This window comes from Budorcas taxicolor, chromosome 21 (genome assembly GCF_023091745.1).
Source record: "Budorcas taxicolor isolate Tak-1 chromosome 21, Takin1.1, whole genome shotgun sequence".
In the NCBI taxonomy this organism is placed as follows: Eukaryota; Metazoa; Chordata; class Mammalia; order Artiodactyla; family Bovidae; genus Budorcas; species Budorcas taxicolor.
This window is the reverse complement of record NC_068930.1, coordinates 15,146,605-15,168,908: the sequence shown is the minus strand read 5'-3', so window position 1 is coordinate 15,168,908 and position 22,304 is coordinate 15,146,605. Positions and strand designations below refer to the sequence as shown.

Sequence of the window (22,304 nt, the reverse complement as noted above, 5' to 3'; positions counted from 1 at the left end):
ACCAGGCTCCTCTGTCCCTGGGATTCTCCAGACAAGAATACTGGAGTGGGTTGCCATTTCCTTCTCCAATGCATGCATGCATGCTAAGTTGCTTCAGTCGTGTCCTACTCTGTGTGACTGTATGGACAGCAGCCCACCAGGCTCCTCTGTCCACAGGATTCTCTAGGCAAGAATACCGGAGTGGGTTGCCATTTAGGCCAGCATTATCCTAGACAGAATAGTTTCTAGAGGTCTTCCTCATTTCTGGGGGCCTCAGTCATGCTCAGCTAAGGCGGTGAATCTATTAGAATTCTCAAACCTTGTGTATCTCCAGCGCAGAAGAATAGAGCCACTTTTCACAAATCTGTCATCTCAGTGACATTAGAATCACTTTTGTCCAAAACCCCCTCACTGAGCACATACTATATTGGCGGGAATGCCGTCCTGAGACTTCAGAGATGAGTAAGACTTGGACATCATAACTGATGCAGTATTCGGAGAGATGGGGCAGTGGAAACAGTGACAGACTTTATTCTCTTAGGCCTCCAAATCACTGCAGATGGTGACTGCAGCCATGAAATTAAAAGACGCTTGCTCCTTGGAAGAAAAGCTATGACCAACCTAGACAGCATATTAAAAAACAAAGACATTACTTTGCCAACAAAGATCCATCTAGTCAAGGCTATGGTTTTTCCAGTAGTCATGTATGGATGTGAGAGTTGGACCATAAAGAAAGCAGAGTGCCAAAGAATTGATGCTTTTCTACGGTGGTGTTGGAGAAGACTCTTGAGTCCCCTTGAGTCCCTTGGGACTGCAAGGGGATCCAGCCAGTCCATCCTAAAGGAGATCAGTCCTGAATATTCATTGGAAGGACTGATGCTGAAGCTGAAACTCCAATACTTCGGCCACCTGATGTGAAGAACTGACTCACTGGAAAAGACCCTGATGCTGGCAAAATTAAAGGCAGGAAGAGAAGGGGATGACAGAGGATGAGATGATTGAGTGGCATCACTGACTTGATGGACATAAGTTTGAGCAAGCTCTGGGAGTTGGTGATGGACAGGGAAGCCTGGCATGCTGCAGTCAATAGGATTGCCAAGACTGAGCAACTGAACTGAATTGAACTGATCTGATTGGGAGAGCTGAGTAGAGAGGTGGGGTATTCAGAGACTAGACCCTTATCTTGACCTTGCAGGTGGGTGGGGTGGGTTGTAGGCTGGAGAACTGAGTGAAAGGAGACAGGAGTGAATGTCACCAAGTGAGGAGGAAGAAGTTCATTGAGACATGACACTCACAAAATAATGTGTGTGGCAAGCTCTCCAGACTCTCTGTGTTCATTCCAAAGTTGAGCTCTCTCAACCAGGAGCATCAGCAGAAATCATTTGAATGCAGATATTTCTGGACCTCCATCTCAGGGCTCTCAGATCAGAAACTCTGGAAATGGGACCCAGCCGCCTATTAGTGAGCCTTCCGGGTGACCTGGAAGCATATTTATGTTTGAGAACCACTGTTGTGGACTAGGGGGTGGCATGGGATGCTGGGAAGATAGGAGGTGAAGCCAGGGATGTCAGAGGGGCAGGACTTGTAGAACTGCAGGGAGCGCTGCTGGATCTTAGATTCCTGGGGTTAGAGTGAGGCAGGCAAGGTGCCTGGGGTAAAGCGCGAGTAGGCACTGGGGCTCTGGGGCCAGCCCTACCCTCACAGAAGCCTGAGCATGAGCACCTCCTTAAATGTTTCATCCTGAATGCCTCTCTCACCTCACCCTAGTCCCAGTCCTGCTTAGGGGTGCCCTTGACCTATTTTAAGTGAAGGAGAGCCGTAGAAATACAGACTACAGGAGTTAAGGCCTGCAAATCAAGAAACAACAAAGGCCTACTCCAGAGCACAGGGAACTCGGCTCACTCTTATGTGACAACTTGGATGGGACGGGAGTTTCGGAGAGAATGGATACATGTATATGTATAACTGAGTCCCTTTGCTGTCCACCTGAAACCGTCACAACATTGCTAACTGGCTATATTCCAATATAAAATTTTTAAAAAAAGAAATACTAGTTGATGATGATTATCGCAGATGAACCAGCCATTTAATTTTGAGTTTCCTGGAGGTCAGGGTGAAAAGGGAAATCTTATTTACTCACATGGCCTTCATTTTTTCCCTCCTCAGTCCAGAACCCTGAGGGTCATTGGGTGTTTATAGACTTTATCAATTAAAAATCTTCTCATAATCTAATTTTTAAGTTCAAACAGCAAGTGAGGGTAGTCCCTCTTAATTAAAAAATAAAGTAATCCTTTAATATCTTTGCACACACAGATTATTCATATCCTTGGAACTATGATATAGTTTTCATCTATAAATATGTCTCATCTTCCATGTCCATGCCTCTGTGGGAAATTTAAAAGGCTTGCTTTATATCCCATGCAAAAATCTGTGTGTCGTTCTAGGAGAATTTATGCCGCCAGGGTTCTCTTCAGATGATACAAGGAACTGCCAAGTAGGAGCTTTCTGGAAGCCTGTTGCATGAGTATATGGATCTTCTCATGTCATGCTATAAAAGCTGTTGACAATGAGCAGTAGTTTTACAAGTTGAAAAAGCTTGAAAGGAATATTTCATGGAAAGCTTTTATAGACTGCGTCTTCTCCCCTCGTTTTTCTAAGCATTGACAATATGGTTGGAATCTTGCTTTACTCATCAATTTGCTTACAAAGTTAGTTCATTTTTGCTTATGCATTTGTCTCCATTCACTCTCTACTTCCTCACAATGACTCAGGAAAGATAATTAGTGAGCATCAGAATAAGATGTATTAGCAACATGGGAACACGTATTTTTAAATTTCCATCTCTGAGATGATCTAAAAAGTACCCGTACAGGAATTGGTGCCACTAAGGTAGGCCTACTGGGAAAACCTTGTAAAAACGTTTTTTCAGTGCCCCTAATTTTACTTTTTAAAAATGTTTTGGTATTTTTTTGCCACGCAAGGGAATGCTTTGAATTGTTACCCAGTAGTATTGTTTGGCATAGTTAATTATGAACGGTGGTATCACTAGAGAAAGAAATGGCTACCCACTCCAGTATTCTTGCCTCGAAAATCCCATGGACAGAGGAGGCTGGTGGGCTACAGTCCATAGGGTTGCAAGGAGTCGCACATGACTTAATGACTAAATAACAGCAGTCACTAACTATCACATTGCTTCTGATGACTATAGGTGTTTCCCCTGCTCCTGGACTCTGTGCCTCCCTGTCAGGATCCTTCTTTAAATCTGACTTTTCTGCTGTTCTTCCTGGCTTGGGATGGACAGACACATCAAGCTGTTGTGTCCATCATCCTACGGTTCCCTGTGTACAAAGGAAACCCTAGGATGAGTAGTTGTCCTGGAATCCACTTTACCATCTTCACAGCATGCTGCTTGGCCAGAATCCTCCAATGATGTATGTTTGCCAGTCTGTAATCCTTTTTTTTTTTTTAATGTCCCTGGAAGGCAGATCTCTTCACTGCTTTTTTTCTTTTGGGCTCTGCTTGGTCGTCATTGCTCTGCATGGGCTTCCTCTAGCTGCGATGACCGGAGGCTCCTCTCTAGCCGAGGAGCCCGGCTTTCGCATCGCACTGGCTCCTCTTCTTGTGGAGCCCGGCTTGGGGGTGAGCAGTCTTCAGTAGCTGTGGCACGCGGGCTTAGTTGCCCCACAGTGTGTGGCATCTCTCCAGCCCAGGGATGGAACCCCCATCCCCTGCATTGACAGGTGGATTCTTAACCCCCGGACCACCAGGAAAGTCCCATCCACTGTTCTGAGAGTCTATTCCTAGATCAGAAACTCCTGAGAATTCTCCACATGCTGGAAGTGAGCAGAAAAGCCCCACAGCCTGTACCTTCCATCTTTCTCCCTTTCTTCTTTCCCTTCCTGTGAAATTTTCATGACCCGGGAGTAAATGAATGTTTTGGAATCTGTTTCATTTTTTACGAAAGTTAGTATGTTTCTAAGTTAAATATCCCAACTTGTTTTCCCTTAGTCTTAACTAAGTTGCCCGTTTCAGGAAAGAGTCACTCTTTCTGGGAGTAGATTTGGCAGGGCTGGGGGCCATGGAGGAGAGCCGATGAATGAATCCACAAAGAAATAGTAAAATGTTCTGATCCTCTGGGAGGAAGGAGAAAAATAGCAAAACCCTGCTGGGCTGTATTTTATCCATTATGTCTGCTGAGAAATTAGGGTCAGGACCCAGAAGCTTTGCTCTATCTCCCGGTGTTTGTTTCAGCTTAGGTGGGGTGGGCTTCTCCCTTTGATGGGTCATTTCCTTCTCTCCTTTCACATTCCAGGCTGCATTAAGATGACAAATTTCACTTACAGGGCTTGGGCACAGACATGAAAACTTGAGCTATTGAGCTAACAGAGTGAGTGCAGAGGAGTCTATTTATGGTGGGGAGAATGGGGGTGTTTGAAGAATGCAAAAGTTCTGGAGAACCCAGCTCTGCATCCGAGCACAGACGGGATGGCCCAGGTGCCATCCCCCGACCCCAGACCCTGCCTCTTAAACCTCATCACAAGTCTCAAGGGTGGAAGAGAAATGCGAAAGTGATTAAGAAACATGTTTAAAGCTCATGCTCACATCCTAGACCTCATCGCTTGCAGATGAATCTTCTTTTTCGGACATAACCTTGTAGCGGGCTTTGCAGAAATATTTAGAAATACGTAGAATAAAGGGCCTGTGTCCTTTTCTATCTGTGAACTGTGCAATAAATACTTCTCTTTTCCTACCCCTCCTTCAGCAAGGGAAAAAAAAATCTTGGACGGCGAAGAGCAAGTCCATCACATCAAACATGACTGCGTTAAATGCTAAAATGTTCAAAGTCCGACTGAGATAGATAAAGGCTTTGATGGAAAGTGGATATTTCCCAGGGACATTACAAGCAATAATCCAGATGTTAGAGTGTAATGCAACGAGTGTCCCTGGATTGATCAGGAGCTCCAGCCAAGCCGGGCCTGGTGTAGGCCTTTGCCTTGCCCTCCCATGCTGTTCCGCCATATGGAACCTATCTCTGGGCCCCGTTAATAACCAGCTTTGGATTCCATTTTCACAGAGCTCATAGAGCTAAGTGGGGCTGTTTTATGGACAAGTTAGATAGAAGCCTTTCCAAGATAAACATCCAATTTGAAATTAGGACATACCAAGCCACAAAATTATTTTAGGGCATATTTCATGGAAACACTGCCATTTTTCTTAGGCAATTGCCAGACTGTAGGATGCCCTTTGATCCCTTGTGGACATTACTCCCTTCTTTATAAAAAGGATTTTGAAATAGTTGCAGTGTTTAGGGAGGAATATATCTGTCGGAACTTTGAAGCATGGCCCTGGGACAGGTCATGCTTCAGCTTATTGGTTGGCAAGTCAAACTTTAAGAAGAAGAATCATAAAAAAAAGAAAGTGCAGCAGGATGTATGAATCAAATTCTCATTTTCTTTTTAAAGATGGACGTTTTCAGCCTGTGTGCTTAGTAAGCTAGAGAATGTTTTAAAAGTATCTGTACGCACACACATAGAGTGTAAACACATCTTCATATGTATTTATATATGTACCTGGCTATACATTCTGATGGTATGCACTGCTTCAACAAATACAAAGTTACTTAACCTTATTTCATAGATTGTCATGATTGAATGTATTCTTTGTATAACCCAACTTCTGATAGAAGTTAGAGAAATAATTGTTCCTGTTTTCAAGAGGGGAGGGTTTTTTTCTTTTTTAAACAAATTGTTTTCCCTTCTCCCTCTCCTGTTCTGTATCTGCACCTTCAAACCTCTGTGTGTGTGTGTGTGTGTGTGTGTGTGAATTCCAGTTTCCAGAGAAAGGCAACACAGATATTAAACATTTTTGTTTAAGGAAATCATAAAATGACCCAAACGCTTGGCATTACTGCATCGTTTATTAAGAGGGGTGGAGTGACGTGTGTTGGATGAGGTAAGCTGGCATGTAATTAACCCCGCACTGACATACCGTTCGTTGTGATAAATTGTGAGTAACCGGTGTCCAAGCAAAGTGATGCCTAAATGATCTCAAAGATACAGTGAGCAGATGACAGGAATGAATATATAGTGTTAGAAATTCATTGCTCTGCCGTGATGCTCGACACCATCTCCATTCTTCTGCCCATTTATTTCTCCCTCAAATTAAGCCGTCTACCCTCGTGCCATCTCACTTACTGAGTGGAGAATGTGAATGAATTCTGCCAACCAAACACAGCCTGTGGATCGGGTCAGGGATTCTCACTCTAACAAACTCACCATAAAAAGACACTGTCGAGACCTTCAGGGTATTTAACAATGTTAAAGGAATAGACGTTACTTGTGTTGAGTATAATCATGGCATGGTGCTTATGTAAAAACAGATAAGTATTTTTCTTTCAGATATTTCTGCCAGAGAAAATATTAGGGAAGCAGGGAAACATGTAATAAGATGACAAAATGTGGTGAATAAGCACATGGAGGTTTGTTGTGCTGGTCTGTTTGTGTGTGTGTTTGAAGATTTACATAATGGACATTAAAAATAAAGTGTGCTTGTCCTCTTCATAATTTAATTCTAGGGGATATTTGCCTTTTTCTATATTCTATTTAAGCTGTGTGTGATGTAGAAAAGGAAAAAAAAAAATAAGGTAACAGTTATTGAACAGTTACTGGGTCCCATGCCCTGGTCTGTGTTCTTCATCCAACCTTCCCCTCCCACCAGGTCTGCAAAGCTCATTTGGCTGGCAAGCCTATTATAGGCTGTCTCTGGACCTGTGAATCTTGCAGTACTATTAGGCTTTTTTGTTGTCCCCTAAGGGATAAGGCTCAGCAGTAAAGAGTCTGCCTGCAGTGCAGGAGATACAGGAGACTCAGGTTCGATCCCTGGGTCGGGAAGATTCCCTGGAGGAGGAAATGGCAACCCACTCCAGCATTCTTGCCTGGGAAATCTCATGGACAAAGAAGCCCATGGGCTAGCAAAAGAGTTGGACACGACTTAGGAAGTGAGCACAAGAAATAAAGGGAGGTGCAGACAGATTCAAGTGTGAAGGATAAATTCAAAGCCGTAATTTCGAAATACCCAGAGGTAGTTTGTTTCCCTGCAGAGCAGTGCCTGGTTCTTATATCCCTGTTTCCCAGAATGCCTCTCTTCCCTTCCTACTATCGGAGTAGCCAAAGGCCCATTTGGAAGATTCTACCAAAGAGCACGTATGGGTGGGAGGCCGGTGCCAGGTGCAAGTGTTGTTTGAATCCATCCTTCACTGGAGGCTCCAAGTCCAGTGCTTGAGAAGGAAGTCACTTAGCTGTGGTTGCAGGTTTGCAGAACCAGTGAAGAATATTAACACATTCACTAGGCAGGGAGTGGTATTTCTCATGAATACTGAAAGCTGGACCACCCCCTCTGATCACCAAAGTCACACTCAAGAATTATCAGCAAGTTTATATGTCATCTTTATTTCTTTGCTTCAGTCCTCTTTGATACGCAACCTCCGGCTCTCAGAGTCCTTGAAAAAGAACCAACTCTGGAATGGGATTATAAGTATAACTTTGTTGGAAGGAAGGAATGTCTCAGGCGGAAGCGTGGCAGAGATGTTTGTCCAGTTAAAACTGGGAGATCAGAGGTATAAAAGTAAGGTAAGTTCTGTCAATTCCTTAAGGAGAACAATGTCTTTAGGATGAAAACAATGGAAAAAAAAATGTATGTTTTCCCCCTCTAAACTTTGCAAGAACAAAATTTATTTTTAAATCTCCTGTGTGGATTAGGAGCACCCCAGAAAACAAAATAAATGTACAGATGCTGTCTGTTAATATGGGCATTTGATTGCTTAGTGTCATCTATTTTAATATAGTCACTGGAGCTAGAGAAAGTTTATTAAACAATAGATTTGAATGCATGGCTTATTTTCATTTTGAAAATGAACAACTGTGTTTCAGAGATTGTGCTGAAAAGGATTACTGTTTCCAAAAATCCTACAAAAATAAAATAGTGTAATATGTTATAATTGAATTAAAATGCTTGAGTTTAACTAAACATATTTTCAGAAGTATACACTCCTGGATTTCTCTAACTTGTTGGTATGAACACCAAAAATAGACATCTAATACTGCTGTTTTCTTGCTCTGATTTTTTTTTAAAGCTATCTAAAAGTATTAAAAGTGATTTGTTTTGAACAAAAGTAATAGCTTTTTTTTTTTTTTAGCTGTCTTTAAAAATCAATCATCTTATTCCACTGATCCAAATTCCATTTAATTTTTAATCTCAGTAATTCGGTGTGGTTTTTATTTCAAAAACCCTAGTCTCCAAACCATGGTAATTAATTAGTTTTACATAACTGTCAGACAGGAATATTTCCTATGTTTTATGGATTGAGGGAACTAGGGTACTTGAAAGTTAAGTCACTTGCCAAAAGCCACATAGGAAGAAAAACATCAGAGTGGAAGACTTTGAAAATAGGCCCGAGGGTATTTGCAGCTGGGGCTTTCCAAGGTAGCGGACTTACCTGAAGCAGACTAGTTACAGAATGACTTAGCGGGGCAGGAGGTTGTCTCTCCCGCACAATTTTCAGTGCAGAATCAAATATTAAAGGTCATTTACTCCAGCGCAAGCAGTAGAGAACCGAAGCTCACGTTGCAGAATTGTTGATTATGAGAAATGCAAAAAATTGCAGCAAAGTTATGGCCAAAATGTGCAGACGATAATTTTTAGGCTGTACCTCACAATGAGTGTATCCAGGATAAGCACAGCTCTCCATTAAGATTCCTTTAACCGTCCAGCCTCAGAGTAAGGATTTATAGAGGAATTATTCATCACTAAGCGCACTTACCCTTTTAAACTAAGGTGAAGTGTAGAAAGAGTCCAGTATCTGCTGCATCCCGCCTTGGGGAATATTGCGCTTAAGTTGCGATCAAGTGGGCTTTTTTCTGCATAGATTCTAAATTCTGTGATCTGATATATTTAAACTCAACGATGATGAAAAACAGCATAGATGATGTTATGTGATGTTGGCTGCAGTCGAGGTCTAAGCAGTTCATTTTTTCCCATGCGAGCAAACTTGGTCCCAGGATTTCATAATTGGCCCTGACTTCCCGGCATTTAGTGGCCTGCATTTTTGCTCACTTTTTCTTCACAAATTGTATCTCTGTGTAAATGAAACAGAAATGAAAGTCTTGCCAATGAATCAAACACATAAGCAGTTTGAAATAACTCTTGGAGAACATGGAAACACTTGTGGAGTTTTCCAACCACGCATGTTCATTTTTAGGTTTGGCTGCAGTGGAATCTCCTAGTCTTCCTCTGACTCCAGTGACTGGATTCGGGAAACTTGACTTTAGAAATAGGCAGTCACATACAAGTTATGGGTTTCTCGTGTAATGCATCTGACAGATGTTAATTAAGATCCCCAATTGTTAATTTATATAGTTCTTAAGCCAGCGCTGAAATGGATGTGCCAATAAAAATGTTATTTCCATTTGATTAACCAATTAGGAGTATCTTTTGTAAGAGAGAAGAGCCATAAAATGTCTATTGAGATATTATATAGAGAGTGCAGCTCAATAGTCATTATTATATATGTGTAATAAATATTATCCATGTATCAAAAATATATATTTTGTATATCTATAACATTTATTGTTTCCTTGGGGATAACAGTGCTGTTTCTAATTTGGTAGATAAATGAATGAATCTGGGGTCAGCTAAAAGAGTATGATGTTTTGCCAATTCTTAAAACCTCAACATGCCTTTCATTTCCAAAAAGGAAAATTTTAACTGTGTAAGAGTGATCATAACCATCATTATGATTGCTTTCCTGCTGTTTAGAAATGAAATGAATGTGTAGCTGCTATAGTGATGAATACCATTTTAAGAAAATAAATATTATAACTGCATGTTTTCTAGACACTGTGTAAGAGTGCAAATCCGCAGTGGCGGGAACAGTTTGACTTTCACTACTTCTCTGACAGGATGGGCATTTTGGACATTGAAGTGTGGGGAAAGGACAGCAAAAAGCACGAGGAACGTTTGGGCACGTGAGTCTCTTCTGCTTTCTAAACGGTGGGAGGCGTGTCTTCATCAGGCTGGTCTATAACACTGTCTTTATCTGGTTGAGCTTAGAGTAAAACCTCGTATTCCCACCCCAAGGAGCCATAAGTTAGCTGGACCTTAACCCGGGAAAGACTTTTTCATTTATTAATTGGTATATGCCGTTTAGTATTGATCACAACAGAAGAAAATCGTTATGTGTCAGGAATTCTCTAAAGAAAGATAATGTCCCATCTCAGACTCTTTAGGAAATGTTGGTATCAGTTTCCAATGCACCCTATGAGTTTGGTTTTGGTCTTCAGTGAAAATACCAAATAATTCAGTCACACCGTGAAGCTAGGGATCCCAAATTGATGGAAACTTTCCATTGTGCTCTATGGACTTTGTGGCAAATCGTAATGACATCTGCTGAGGCCAGATCAGTTTCATTTGTATACTTTGGACCTTCTCAGCTTAATTGAGGTGCTCCCTTGTATATAATGAGAAATATTGAAAGTATTAATGGTTTCCATATAGAATTATAGTAAGACTATAGTTAAATGCAATTCTGCCTGCATGTGGCTGCCCCAGTTTAAGCATGAAGGAGATGCTGGTGGAAGCATACATCTCTGATCTTTCTGGGAAGCCTGCACGTTCACAATAGTATCCTTATTTTATAGATGAGGGAATGGAGTGCTGAGAAGCTTAGCAAACTAGTGAATGCGAGGCTCAGGATTATCTGTTTTCAAAGACCCAAGTTTTTTCTTCCAAACTACTGAGTTTTGTTCAGCCAGTATGCATCCAGTTTGTCCACCCATCCTAAATTTAGAATAAAGCATTTAAAGGGCTCTCAACATCTGTTTGTGGTCTTTTTCAAACCAAGTTCTCCGGAGCCCTGGATTCAGGGAGATGCGTTGGGGCCAGCCTTCAGGATAATCAAGTTTCTTCTGAAACCATAGCATTTCCCCTTCTACCTGTGCTCTGTGGTGGGGTTCTGTTCCAGGCAAGAGTTTTACTGCTGAAAATGAAAGATTGAAAGCCCTTCATCCAGTAGAACCCCTTCTTTTTGCAGATAAGTCCAGAAGTCCAAAGATGTTATGTTTTTCTATCAGCAAGGAATGTAGGAGCCAAAATAGGCTGCGCCCCAGCTAACCTAAATCTCAATGCAGTGCTTTTTTTCTGTGTAGAATGCTTACCAGAGGCAGTTGCATGAAACATCAGTTCTTTTTGCTGCTGTTATCTCATCCTAGTATTCTTGGGCTTCTCTTGTGACTCAGCTGGTAAAAAATCCACCTGCAATGCGGGAGACCTTGGTTCGATCCCTGGGTTGGGAAGGTCCCCTGGAGAAGGGAAAGGCTACCCACTGCAGTATTCTGGCCTGGAGAATTCCATGGACTGCATTGACCATGGGGTCGGAAAGAGTCGGACACGACTGAGCGACTTGCACTTTCATCCCACCCCGTCTCAGTAACTTATCCTGAGACAGACAAGAGGAAGTTTGGAGACCATGGCATATTCCTCCCATGCTTGCCTGCAGAGGCATTCTGTCAACAGAACGGTCCGGTTTGTCCCAGGGTACTTAATAATCCGAGCTCTCCCCCACCTGATGGCAGCACTGTTGCCCAGTTATCGTGTGGAACACACACACACCCCTACACACTTCATCCATCCGTGTAAACACTGGCTAGGAGGGCCGGGCTGCCTCCAGCTGAGACAGGGCGCTCTTCCTGCCGTGTGCGTGTCGTGGTCCCAGTTCCGTTGCTTTGTGCAGCCTGCTCAACCCCAGTTCTCTGCTGCTCTGGTAGGTAGTTGCCATGCTTCCCTGGAGATCTGCAGGGCCAGATTTGTGGGTTTGGGCACCAAACTAGGTCCTGTCACTCTACTGCTCAGGAGAAAGGTCTTCCTGTGGTCCAGAATGCACAGATTTTTCTCTGTCAGATGCTTTCCCAGCCTCCCCGCTCCTCCGTTTCCACAGGATAACTTAGACACCTGCGTGTTCTCAGTGCCTCCCACCCTGGTCACTGCTGCGACACCCCCGTGCGCTGCCAACACCCACGGCAGAAGGATCAGACACGTTGTGTTAGCCAGCAGAGTACGGATAAGTTACGTCAGTGCACAAGTGCAGAGAACTCTGTGTCCCACAGCGCTATCTGAGTGATGGCCTTTGAGCCCCGGTGATGGATGGCCCATGTGTTATTTTAGTAGGTGTGAAGAATAATGGCCTTTCATTTCGTGTGTCATTGTGCCGTCATGTTTCCTTCACATAGTAGGAAACACTTTTTCAAATGAGCATTAAGTTTCTTTACAGACACAGAAAATAATTGGAGATGTCCCTCTTATGCCATGTTTTGTCATTTGGGTCTTCATTTATTATTTGAGCTATTTCCTGTTTGTAACTTAGACGTCTACCTGCCCCAGTGGCCATTCTGCCCTTCCTCTTCGTGGACTTTAAAGGAATTTTTTTGGGTATCCTTTTCCTTTTTCCTCTCCTGAGGTACAGAAGATAACAAAAGTGTCTCTTGGGCTTTGACTACACAGCATTACCCAGAGTGAACTTCCCCTAAAATACACCATCGCTTATCATAGTGAAAGGAGAGATTGTGTTGGCATATGGATATCACAGCCCTGTTACTTACTGTTCCTTCTTACATAAAAGGGTTCACTCTTTGTTTTCCTGTTCTTTGTTGTAATTCTTAAGGATCAGTTATTTTATCCCCTCAACTGTTGGGAAATACCTCTTTGTGTCAGGAGGGTCTTTGGCGATGTTGAATGTTCTCAGGCCTGTCTCATAATTTGTCTTTGGATGATACCATGTTGCTAGCAGTTTAAAGTTCTGCACGGCCTCTCTGAGAAACTGTTCCCCCACTGAAGCTTCCCCTGGCAGGCATCATGAGAGGAGGGACGGAACACTTTGAGTTGTGTTTCCTGGGCTGTCTGGTAACCACAACACTTGCAAGCTACGAGACCTTGGGCAGTGGCCTTTCTTGTGGTTTTTCTGTGTAACAGGGTCTTCAGCCAACTTGCAGGTCATCATGGCAACTGGCAACCATGGCTATTGCTGGTTGCTAGTATTACTCCTATTAATTTTGAGATTTTTTTTTTCTTCTGGATAATAACTACAGATCCCCACAACTAAATTGTGCTGTTTAAGTATTTGAGATATGACTGGTTAAAATTCAGCTCAGTTTTGTTTATTCAAAACAGAATAGATTTGTGTGTGTGTGTGTTTTGGTGGAAGTGAGCAGTGACTATCTTCCAGGATGTGATGGGAAGGATATTTATTGACTCAAGAACTGAACAGTGTTGATTAGCCTGACTGACATTGGTTTTGTAGCTGTGGACAGTGGTAGACTGGGGCAGTGGTCAGTTATGGTCATAACTGGTGTTTGTGTTAGCATTGGTGTGTTGCTAGCTTGGTGATAGTTTAGGCTTGTCCCGCCTCCCCAACCTCCATGGCAGCCAGCCTCCTCCAGGCTCTCCTGAGTCATGGGGAACTTTCTAAAATTCCTTGTGTCCTTATGGTCCACTTGTGGGCTTCCGCTGAGCCACAGGTAGCTCCTGAGGAGGTCAGGGCTGGTGAGATAGAGGTGCTTGGGCAAACCAACACCCCACCTCCCAATCCAGGATGTCTACTATTCATGGGCCAGAAAAAAAAAAAAAAACACAGTCTTTTGAGTCCATCAATGGTCCAGAAACAGTGGATTTTTAGGAGGAGTAAGAAATAAAGCTAAATATAACCTGCTCCAACTTTTAAACAAAATGGCAAGAGTAGAAATATAGATTAATCTTCTTGTCAACCTATAACATTTCAACATAATCATACCATTTTCTTAAAGTATATTTTATATTTCCCTGTGATTCTGGTGATTAATTTGTTATAGAATATCCTAGCTTCCAAGGTGGCGCCAGTGGTAAGGAATCTGCCTGCAAATGTAGGGAGGCGCAAGAGTTGCAAGTTCAATCCCTGAATCAGGAAGATTCCCTGGAGGAGGAAATGGCAACCCACTCTGGTATTCTTGCCTGGAAAATTATGTGAACAGAGGAGCCTGGTGGGCTACAGTCCATGGGGTTGCAAAGAGTCGGACAAAACTGAGCATGCATGTTCGGATGCATGCAGACTTAGTTTGGAAAAGTTAAGAATGAGATTGCACAAGCTTATTTTAACTGGGCTGCCACAGAGCCAATCCTGAGTCCCACGTGGTGCCTTAGAAAGTGGTTCTGACGTGCTGCCCATTTACCGGTGACTCCAACACGCAGGAGAATCAGGGTCTTTCTTTGGACAGGTCGCACCCCGTGTCGCCGATCTGCTTTCACAGAGAGGCTTGACACAGTCACCATTTGCTTCCTGTTCACCCCCGTTCTTAGCCTCTGAGATTTACAGCTTTTAAACCTCTAGGACTCTTTTCTGCCCCCTTGCATTTAAGTTAAAAGCTGACCAGTCTATAATATAAAACATAGAATTATGGTGATGAATAAGAGGTTAAAAGCTATCATGGCAAGTGGAACTTAGCAGGTTTGGCTGACTGATATGGTAAAAATTATGTGTTGAATTAAAACATTAAAATGCAGTGGGATTAATGGAGAAAGACAGGAACAGGAGGTCAGAAACAATGCTAAATCAGCACATTAACTGCCTGTGGGCTAGAGATGCTGGCTTTAATATATGCAGAGGGAAAAAAAAAAAGCTTACAGAGGCGGGGAAAAAAAAGTAACTTAGTCCTTGTTTTCTCCAGGTGAATAGAAATGCAGACATTTGAATCTGGGAGGCATCCAGTACATATATTTCTTTCCCTTTCTTTTTTATATAGAGGAGGAAATAGACCCTACAAGGTATTCAGTTGGTTAACAAAAAAGAAACACTGACTTTATAATTTGGGGTGTTTGAATTTTATTTTGCCACTAGGATTCATTTTGTTTGTTCCTTCATTTTACTCAACAAACACTGAGCATGTTGTGTATCAGACATCCTACCAAAAGCTGGGGGTTCACGTGGGGATTGTGTCCTCAGGCACTAGGTTGTGGGCGGCTTTCTGGAAGAAGAGTGTCTCAGCTGAGACCTGTAATATGGGTGGTGGTTAGCCAGACCAGACTGGAGGAAGAACGTTTCAGGAAGATGGGACCACACGGGCAGAGACTTAGCGAGGAGGGAGAAGACGTCTGAGAATCTTGAAAAAAAATGCGGAGTGATGACGTCACACGATCAGACTAGAGCGGAAAGCGGGAGTGAGGTCACAAAGCCGTCGGATTCCATCTCCTGCCCGTGAACCACGGCTGGACCTGGCTAGACACAGACACACCAGTGCCCCGCTCCTTTTTCTTCACCACTTGTTGCCACAGTGGACCTCTGATGGAATGAATGATCTACGACCTGACTGCAGAATGATGGGTTCCTGGTCCCCTAAGGGCCGGCGTGTAGCACCTGTTGAATTGTGGTCCATACGTGGTCTCTCCCCCTGCCGGTGGAGCCGCGCATGAGACACCCTGAGAGCAGACCTGATTGGTTAATGCTCGTTACTCAAGTGTTTTGCACGGATGCCCTGCACACGTGTTTTCCACATTGTCTCAGTACAGTTTCATAAGTTTTATGGCTTCATCGGTTTTTGTTAACAAACACATCTTTGGATATGTTGGCCTGAGTCTCTTGGGCTATGGTGAGTTGACAGGTATTTTTTCTTTTAAATTGTTTGTAGGTTGTATCTCTGATACCTTTATCAATGTGTCTATACTGTCTGCCATCTACTAACTTGGGAAAATTTTTAAATACTTCCCCTGCTGTAACTCATCACGGTTGAATGATTAGCATTTCTTTAGATCAGGGGTCACCTAACGAGGGTGGGTCAAGTCCAGAAGGCTGCTTGGTTTTGAGTAAAGTTTTATTGGCAAAGAGCACTGTTCATTTGTGTTCATTGTCTATTACTGCTTTCTTCCTACGAGGGGAGAGTTGAGCAGCAGCAGCAGCAGAGACCATGTAGCCCCAAACTAAAACTGTTTCCTCTTTGGCCCTTCATAGAAAAAATGATCTTCCTGCCCCATTATTTATTAATGTGGGTGTGGTTTTTAATGATAATTGGAACACTAATTATGAGAGCCTTTTAAACCGCATATCCAAAAACTGAGTTTGTTTTTTCAAAGAAAATTTGCATCTAGAGTAGTAAGTAAGCTTAGTGTTTCATCAAGCCTCATACAAGGTTGCCATTTGGGAAGAGTTTGGGAAGGAGTTTAGAGGATACAAAAGAGAAAAGAGAATATATGACAATACCTGTGAAATTCTAGAATTGATCAGTGAGTGAGTAGTGTTTATAAGAATGAGCAGGCAGGAGGGAAGGAGGAGGGGATGTTTTGCATTGCTGAGGAATCTGGGCTGGATCTGCTCTCCTAGGCATCCTCAGGGCCCAGCTCTGCACTTCACCTGCAACCGGTTACTAAACAGGAAACAGAAAGTCTTGGGAAAGAACAGCAGATTGCTAGTGCTTCAGGAGCGCTGAGAAAGAGTGAAGCGCTGGCCAGGTTATTTAGTATTTTCTCGGCATAGAATGTGATACCCTGTAGAAAATGAATGAAGCAGCCCAGAGTCTCCTTTTAAGATTTTTGTATTAAACTTGTCTTTGGTGAATGTATTTCAGAATGATTATATCTTAAAGATTTTATTTACTTGCACCTGAAGAAGGTCATTTTGTTCACATGATACTCACCTCTCTTCAGAAGATTCAGTTGAGTGTTACGGTAAAAGTGTTCTGAAATTCTGGAAGAAAAGTCCTTATTTTTTTCTTTTCTTCCTCTGCTTTTGCTGGTCATACAGTAACCAGTTCCTAGCTTGGGGTTAATGTAAGTGTTTCTTCGGCCTCTGACTAACCTCCTGAGCGTTCTGGTTCTCCTTCCAACGTGAAGATGAGCTGAAGTCATGGAGACAGAGGTTGACACAGAAAAATGGGAGGCCTGAAGGAAAGGGTTTTGTATGAGAGTCATTTCTCCTTACTCCCTTCTTTCCTCCTTTCTTCCAGAATGTGAAAGTGAAGGGGGCAGCCAGCTGGATCGAAGTGATGGGGAGAGAGCACTTCAGTTCTAGAAAGTTCATAGAAAGTCATCCTTAGAATTGGTGGTTAACACTAGGGAGAGGGTCGCTTTACATTAATTCCTAAGACTAAAGACATCGGTGTTTTAAGAATCGATTAATTCATATGATGGGACAGGGACCCTAAGAGACAGGGGTCATAATCCATGTACAGAAGGATCAAGGTTTAATTTTGACTGACCTGATGCCAATGTATCAATTTAATTTGCTCTTTCAGGTCACTAAGAAAAGAAAAGTAAGCATTTGATTGAATTCACCCATTAATTAACTGAGAATGTAGAATCCGTTACGTTTGTCCTGAAATTCCCTTATCTGTTGTTTATGTGGCTCTTATATCTAAAATAGCCATGGCTATTTTTTGTATAGGAATTCTTTCTTTGTTATCAAAATAAACTTAAAATATGAGATAGGTGCAAAAGTTTCATAGTGGGCAGAAATGACTGAAAAGTTTGTGAAAATGTGTAATTTCTGAGACGAAACCAAATGTTTATTTTGATGTGATTCACACTTGTTTAAATTAGTAAACTGCTCTGTTCAAGAAAGCTGTCCCTTTAAATAGGAGTATAAATAAATAAATACTCTCCTATTTAAGGTTACCACCAGAGAAAAGTCTTAAACAAATTTGGATCATTCATCCTTCCATAGAAAGAGCTTTATTAAATGAAAGTGTGTATAACAGTGTAAAATAATGCTTAGCAAATATTCTTAAACAGACGCACTGCTGCTGCTGTTGCTGCTAAGTCGCTTCAGTCGTGTCCGACTCTGTGCGACCCCACAGACGGCAGTCTACCAGGCTCCTCTGTCCCTGGGATTCTCCAGGCAAGAACACTGGAGTGGGTTGCCATTTCCTTCTCCAATGCATGAGAGTGAAAAGTGAAAGTGAAGTCACTCAGTCATGTCCAATTCTTCTCGACTCTATGGACTGCAGCCCTGCTGCTGCTGCTGCTGCTAAGTCACTTCAGTTGTGTCCAACTCTGTGTGACCCCATAGACGGCAGCCCACCAGGCTCCCCCATCCCTGGGATTCTCCAGGCAAGAACACCAGAGCTATACTTATATAGAATTTTCAGGTCCTTAGTTTTGTAGATGGAGAAGGCAATGGTACCTTACTCCAGTACTCTTGCCTGGAAAATCCCATGGACAGAGGAGCCTGGTAGGCTGCAGTCCATGTGGTCACTAACAGTTGGACACAACTGAGCGACTTCCCTTTGACTTTTCACTTTCATGCATTGGAGAAGGAAATGGCAACCCACTCCAGTGTTCTTGCCTGGAGAATCCCAGGGACGGGGGAGCCTGGTGGGCTGCCATCTATGGGGTTGCACAGAGTCGGACACGACTGAAGCGACTTAGCAGCAGCAGCAGTTTTGTAGAAATGGCGCAGTTAAAGCACTTGACATTTCTTCCCCAGCAAAATTAACTCTCCACTCACATACTTGCTTACAAAATTTACTAACCCCTCTGTTCACAGTAGTAAACTTACTTACCGCTACAGAAAAATTTTGATTCAAACCATAGAGACTTATTTAAATATATATGCATATATTTTTTAATATCTCCAGTAGAAACATATGATGAATTTATTACACGTAAAAGCTCTAATTGCCACCTCTTCTTAAAACTGGAATCACTTTTGGTAATTTGGAAATAAATACCCACATAAATTTAATTTTATAGGTACATATCCCTTACTGTAAAAATATTTTTTATTCTATACTAAAAATAGGCATAGACTTTTAATATCAGTAGTTTTTCTCTTTAATTGGGAAAGAATTGCAAGCTTTCTTTCAAATTTATTTAACTGGAACTTTTTCCGTATCCATGTGGCTCAAAACTGTCATTGCTTTATAAATGAGGTAGGTTTGCCTGTTTGCTATTGTCTGCAAACTTACAAAAGTACAGGAATGATGTGGGGTAAGAATCTATCGTCTGACATTATGAGGCGGTGCGTCCGTGTTTGTAATAAAGTCTGGAACAGTCATCTGACTCAGTAACTAGAGATGGCGAATGGGAACGCAAACCACACAGTGCCCGCCCTCCCTCCACTCAGCCCTGCCACCTCACCCAACCTGGACGTGAACGAAGCAAGTGTGGTCCAAGCAACCCCAGGATTTTCCGTGTTAAAGCAAATAAATGGCTTAGCACTTCAGCCCCCCATCCCCCGCCCTTTCAGTGTTTGCTTCTGTATTTAAATGTGTTTGAGGTTTTCAACATCACCAGAACATTGACTGTTAAGAGGCGGAAAACATGCAATTTATAGCAGATGGGTGCAGCCTTTTCTGGCTGTGCTGCAGAAATGGGATCAATCAACAGCACTTCATGCTCCATTTGTCTAACAGAAACCCACCTGGGGAAACCCCGCGGAACGGTGCCTATTAGGAAAACACCTTAACACATTTCTTTAAATAAAATCTCGCCAGTTGGCATTAATCTGGAAGAAAATGGTTTCTCCATTAACCCTCTCCCGCTTGCACAGGCTCCTGTCTTTTCGCCTCTTTTTGAACCAACATCTCTTATTCTCTTGGCTGGTTAAAAAAAAGAAAAAAGACACAACCCCAAGAAGCCGTCTTGAGCCCGCATCCATAGTGCTGAAACTCTGAAACTGTTTTTCTTCCCAGTTCTTGATCTCATCAGCTTTCTGCAGACTTTATCTGGCAGAGATTTGCTGCTTCTCAGTTCGTTTGCCACTTTCTCCATGCTGCCTTTTCTTTGAGTTTCTTGACATCTTTCTCTCCTTTACTGAGGGTGTAGTGCGCCGGGAGGGACTGATAGCAGCCAGGCCAGCCCCTGCAACCTTCACTGCTCAACCAGCCAGTGCCCAGACAGCGGGAGGTTTCATGGGGGGATGAAATGAAAATCAGGTGCTTTGGAGGGTCCGCAGCCGCCACGCATTAATCGCTTTTCTGTCTGCTTCTGGCAACTTTTCCAGGTGTAAAGTGGATATCTCAGCCCTCCCACTCAAGCAAGCCAACTGCTTGGAGCTGCCACTGGAAAGCTGCCAGGGGACCCTTCTGATGCTGGTCACCCTCACGCCCTGTTCAGGGGTCTCAGTCTCAGATCTGTGTGTGTGCCCCTTGGCAGACCCCAGCGAGAGAAAGCAGATCGCCCAGCGCTTTGTGAGTGCTCTGCCTTACTACGCCCCCTCCCCACTCCACGCCCACTCCACCTTTAAGCTGAAAAAAGTCTGGGAATTGAAAAACTGCATCCAAAGAGATCTTTGTCCAAAGCTCAGTGGTATTTCTCCTAAACAAGACATCAGACATGGAAGTTAATGGTTAGTGAAAAGCTGAAAGTAGATTTTAGAATTCGCCTTCTTATTTAAAAGCCAGAGAAAGTGTTTGGATATTTTACCATTCAGGATCTCCTTGGAGAAAGCTGAAATCCTCAAGGGGGCAAAAGGTTGTTTAACGGGTTTGTATATATGAATAGGTATTTTTATTTTATTTTGTTTGTCTTTCAATTTTATTTTATATTGGAGTATAGTCCATTTATTGAGTTGGCCAGGAAACGTTTGTTTGGGTTTTTCATTAGGATGTTAGGAAAAATTTGAATGAACTTTTTGGTCAAACTAATGCACTGTTCTGTTAGTTTTGGGTTTACAGCAAAATTATTCAGTTATACTTGTACATACATCCATTTTTTTCAGATTCTTCTCCCATATAGCTTATTGCAGAATATTGAGTAAAGTCCCCTGTGCTATACAGGAGGTCCTTGGTGACTATCTATTTTATATATAGTAATGTGTGTATGTTAATCCCAAAGTCCTAATTTACCCCTCCCCCTAAGGTTCCTGTTTGGTAACCATAAATTTGTTTTCGAAATCTGTGAGTCTGTTTTTGTTTTGTAAAAAAAATAATTTATATTATTTTTAGGAATTTTAATATAAATTCACAAAAATTGCTTTTTATAAACCAAATATTAATGTTTGCAGTGTTGTGCATACTTTTCTAGACCCTCTTAAGATCAAGTGAGAAAGTACTTGTGTCTTATAAAGCAAAACAAAGCCCTAGAGAGGCATGGGAGACTTGTTCTACACTCCCCTGGATAAGAACTGTTTGTGAATTTTTGCCTAACTAGTTGCAATGTTCTTAAAAGTCCACTCAGCATTTTTAAATCAAATGGGTTTGTCCCCATCATTATTTCTTGTGCTCTTGCTTTCTTGGTGTCTTTATTTGCATTCTGGTTTTATTCCATCTTCTTTGTGAATCAATACGTTTATTTTACTGCCACACACATGAAAGGTGCATTTTAAGGAAGTGGCATGGAAATGAAGCGAAGATGAATCCCAATTTAATGGGAATATTATTCTCAGCGTAAACTTAAGTGTCTCCAGACTCCTTCACTGTGCAAGGTGTATTGATTAATTGAATAGTCCTTTATCTTCAGGACTACAAAGTCTAGCCACACATCTTATTGACAACACAAGATTCTGCATGCAAGGTTGAAATACTTTAAAGAAGTTTTGACAAAATCCACTTTTAATATTCTCTTTGATGACTTTACCTTAGCAAATGAAAATAAAGCAAAAGTCCCCCAAATTTCCCATGGACAAATCGCAAAATTTTCCAAATTCATGAGGAGTTTCATGTATTTATAAGGTGACATTAGGTAAGATCAAAATGACTGCTTTGCATAATGCCTCAAGATTTGGGGAATACTAATTTAAAAGAGGTTTGAAAAAGTAGAATCAAAATAAAAAGATCAAGTGTTTTGTTTTGTTTTGTTTTGTTTTTGAGCTAGACAGCTGGCCAATGTTTAAGAGGGAAAAGAATATTGCATTGTAAGATACAAGTTCCAGATCCCTGGTTTGTTTTTTTAGGTTTTGAGAATAGATAATCTTCAAAGGCATTTCAGCTCAAAATTATGAAAATATTTTGTTTCAAATGTGTCCATCTTAAATACTAGTTGTTTTTTTTTTTAAGATTGAAAATACTATTTGAAGAAGCAGCTTCTAAAAGTTCTTAGGAATGGTGCATATTACATTAGGCAAACCTTAACTGTTATTAAGCTTTTGTGATTCTGACCTGAAATGCCTAAATAATAGGGGTCTTACTATCCTTCCATGAATCTCTGGGATCAACTTATCACAGGTTTTTAGTTATCTAAAAATATGGAATGATGGAAATATTGTATCCAAAGGTTTGAAAGTACATCTTTTTCAGCAGATGTGTTTCGGAGGCAGGCAAAGAGCATTTATCTGCTTATCTCTTTCTTGCACAATTTCTAAGCAATGTAGTGTGATA

General features: G+C 42.0%; 1 protein-coding gene across 1 annotated transcript in view; it reads left to right on the top strand.

Annotated features, from left to right (window-relative positions):
* MCTP2 (multiple C2 and transmembrane domain containing 2) overlaps positions 1 to 22,304 on the top strand; it is a 202,325-nt gene that overhangs the window by 56,599 nt on the left and 123,422 nt on the right. The window contains exons 8-10 of the mRNA XM_052659435.1: positions 7,443 to 7,607; positions 9,871 to 10,001; positions 19,991 to 20,177. Coding sequence (XP_052515395.1) covers positions 7,443 to 7,607; positions 9,871 to 10,001; positions 19,991 to 20,177 — 483 coding nt within the window. The remainder of the gene's footprint in view (positions 1 to 7,442; positions 7,608 to 9,870; positions 10,002 to 19,990; positions 20,178 to 22,304) is intronic.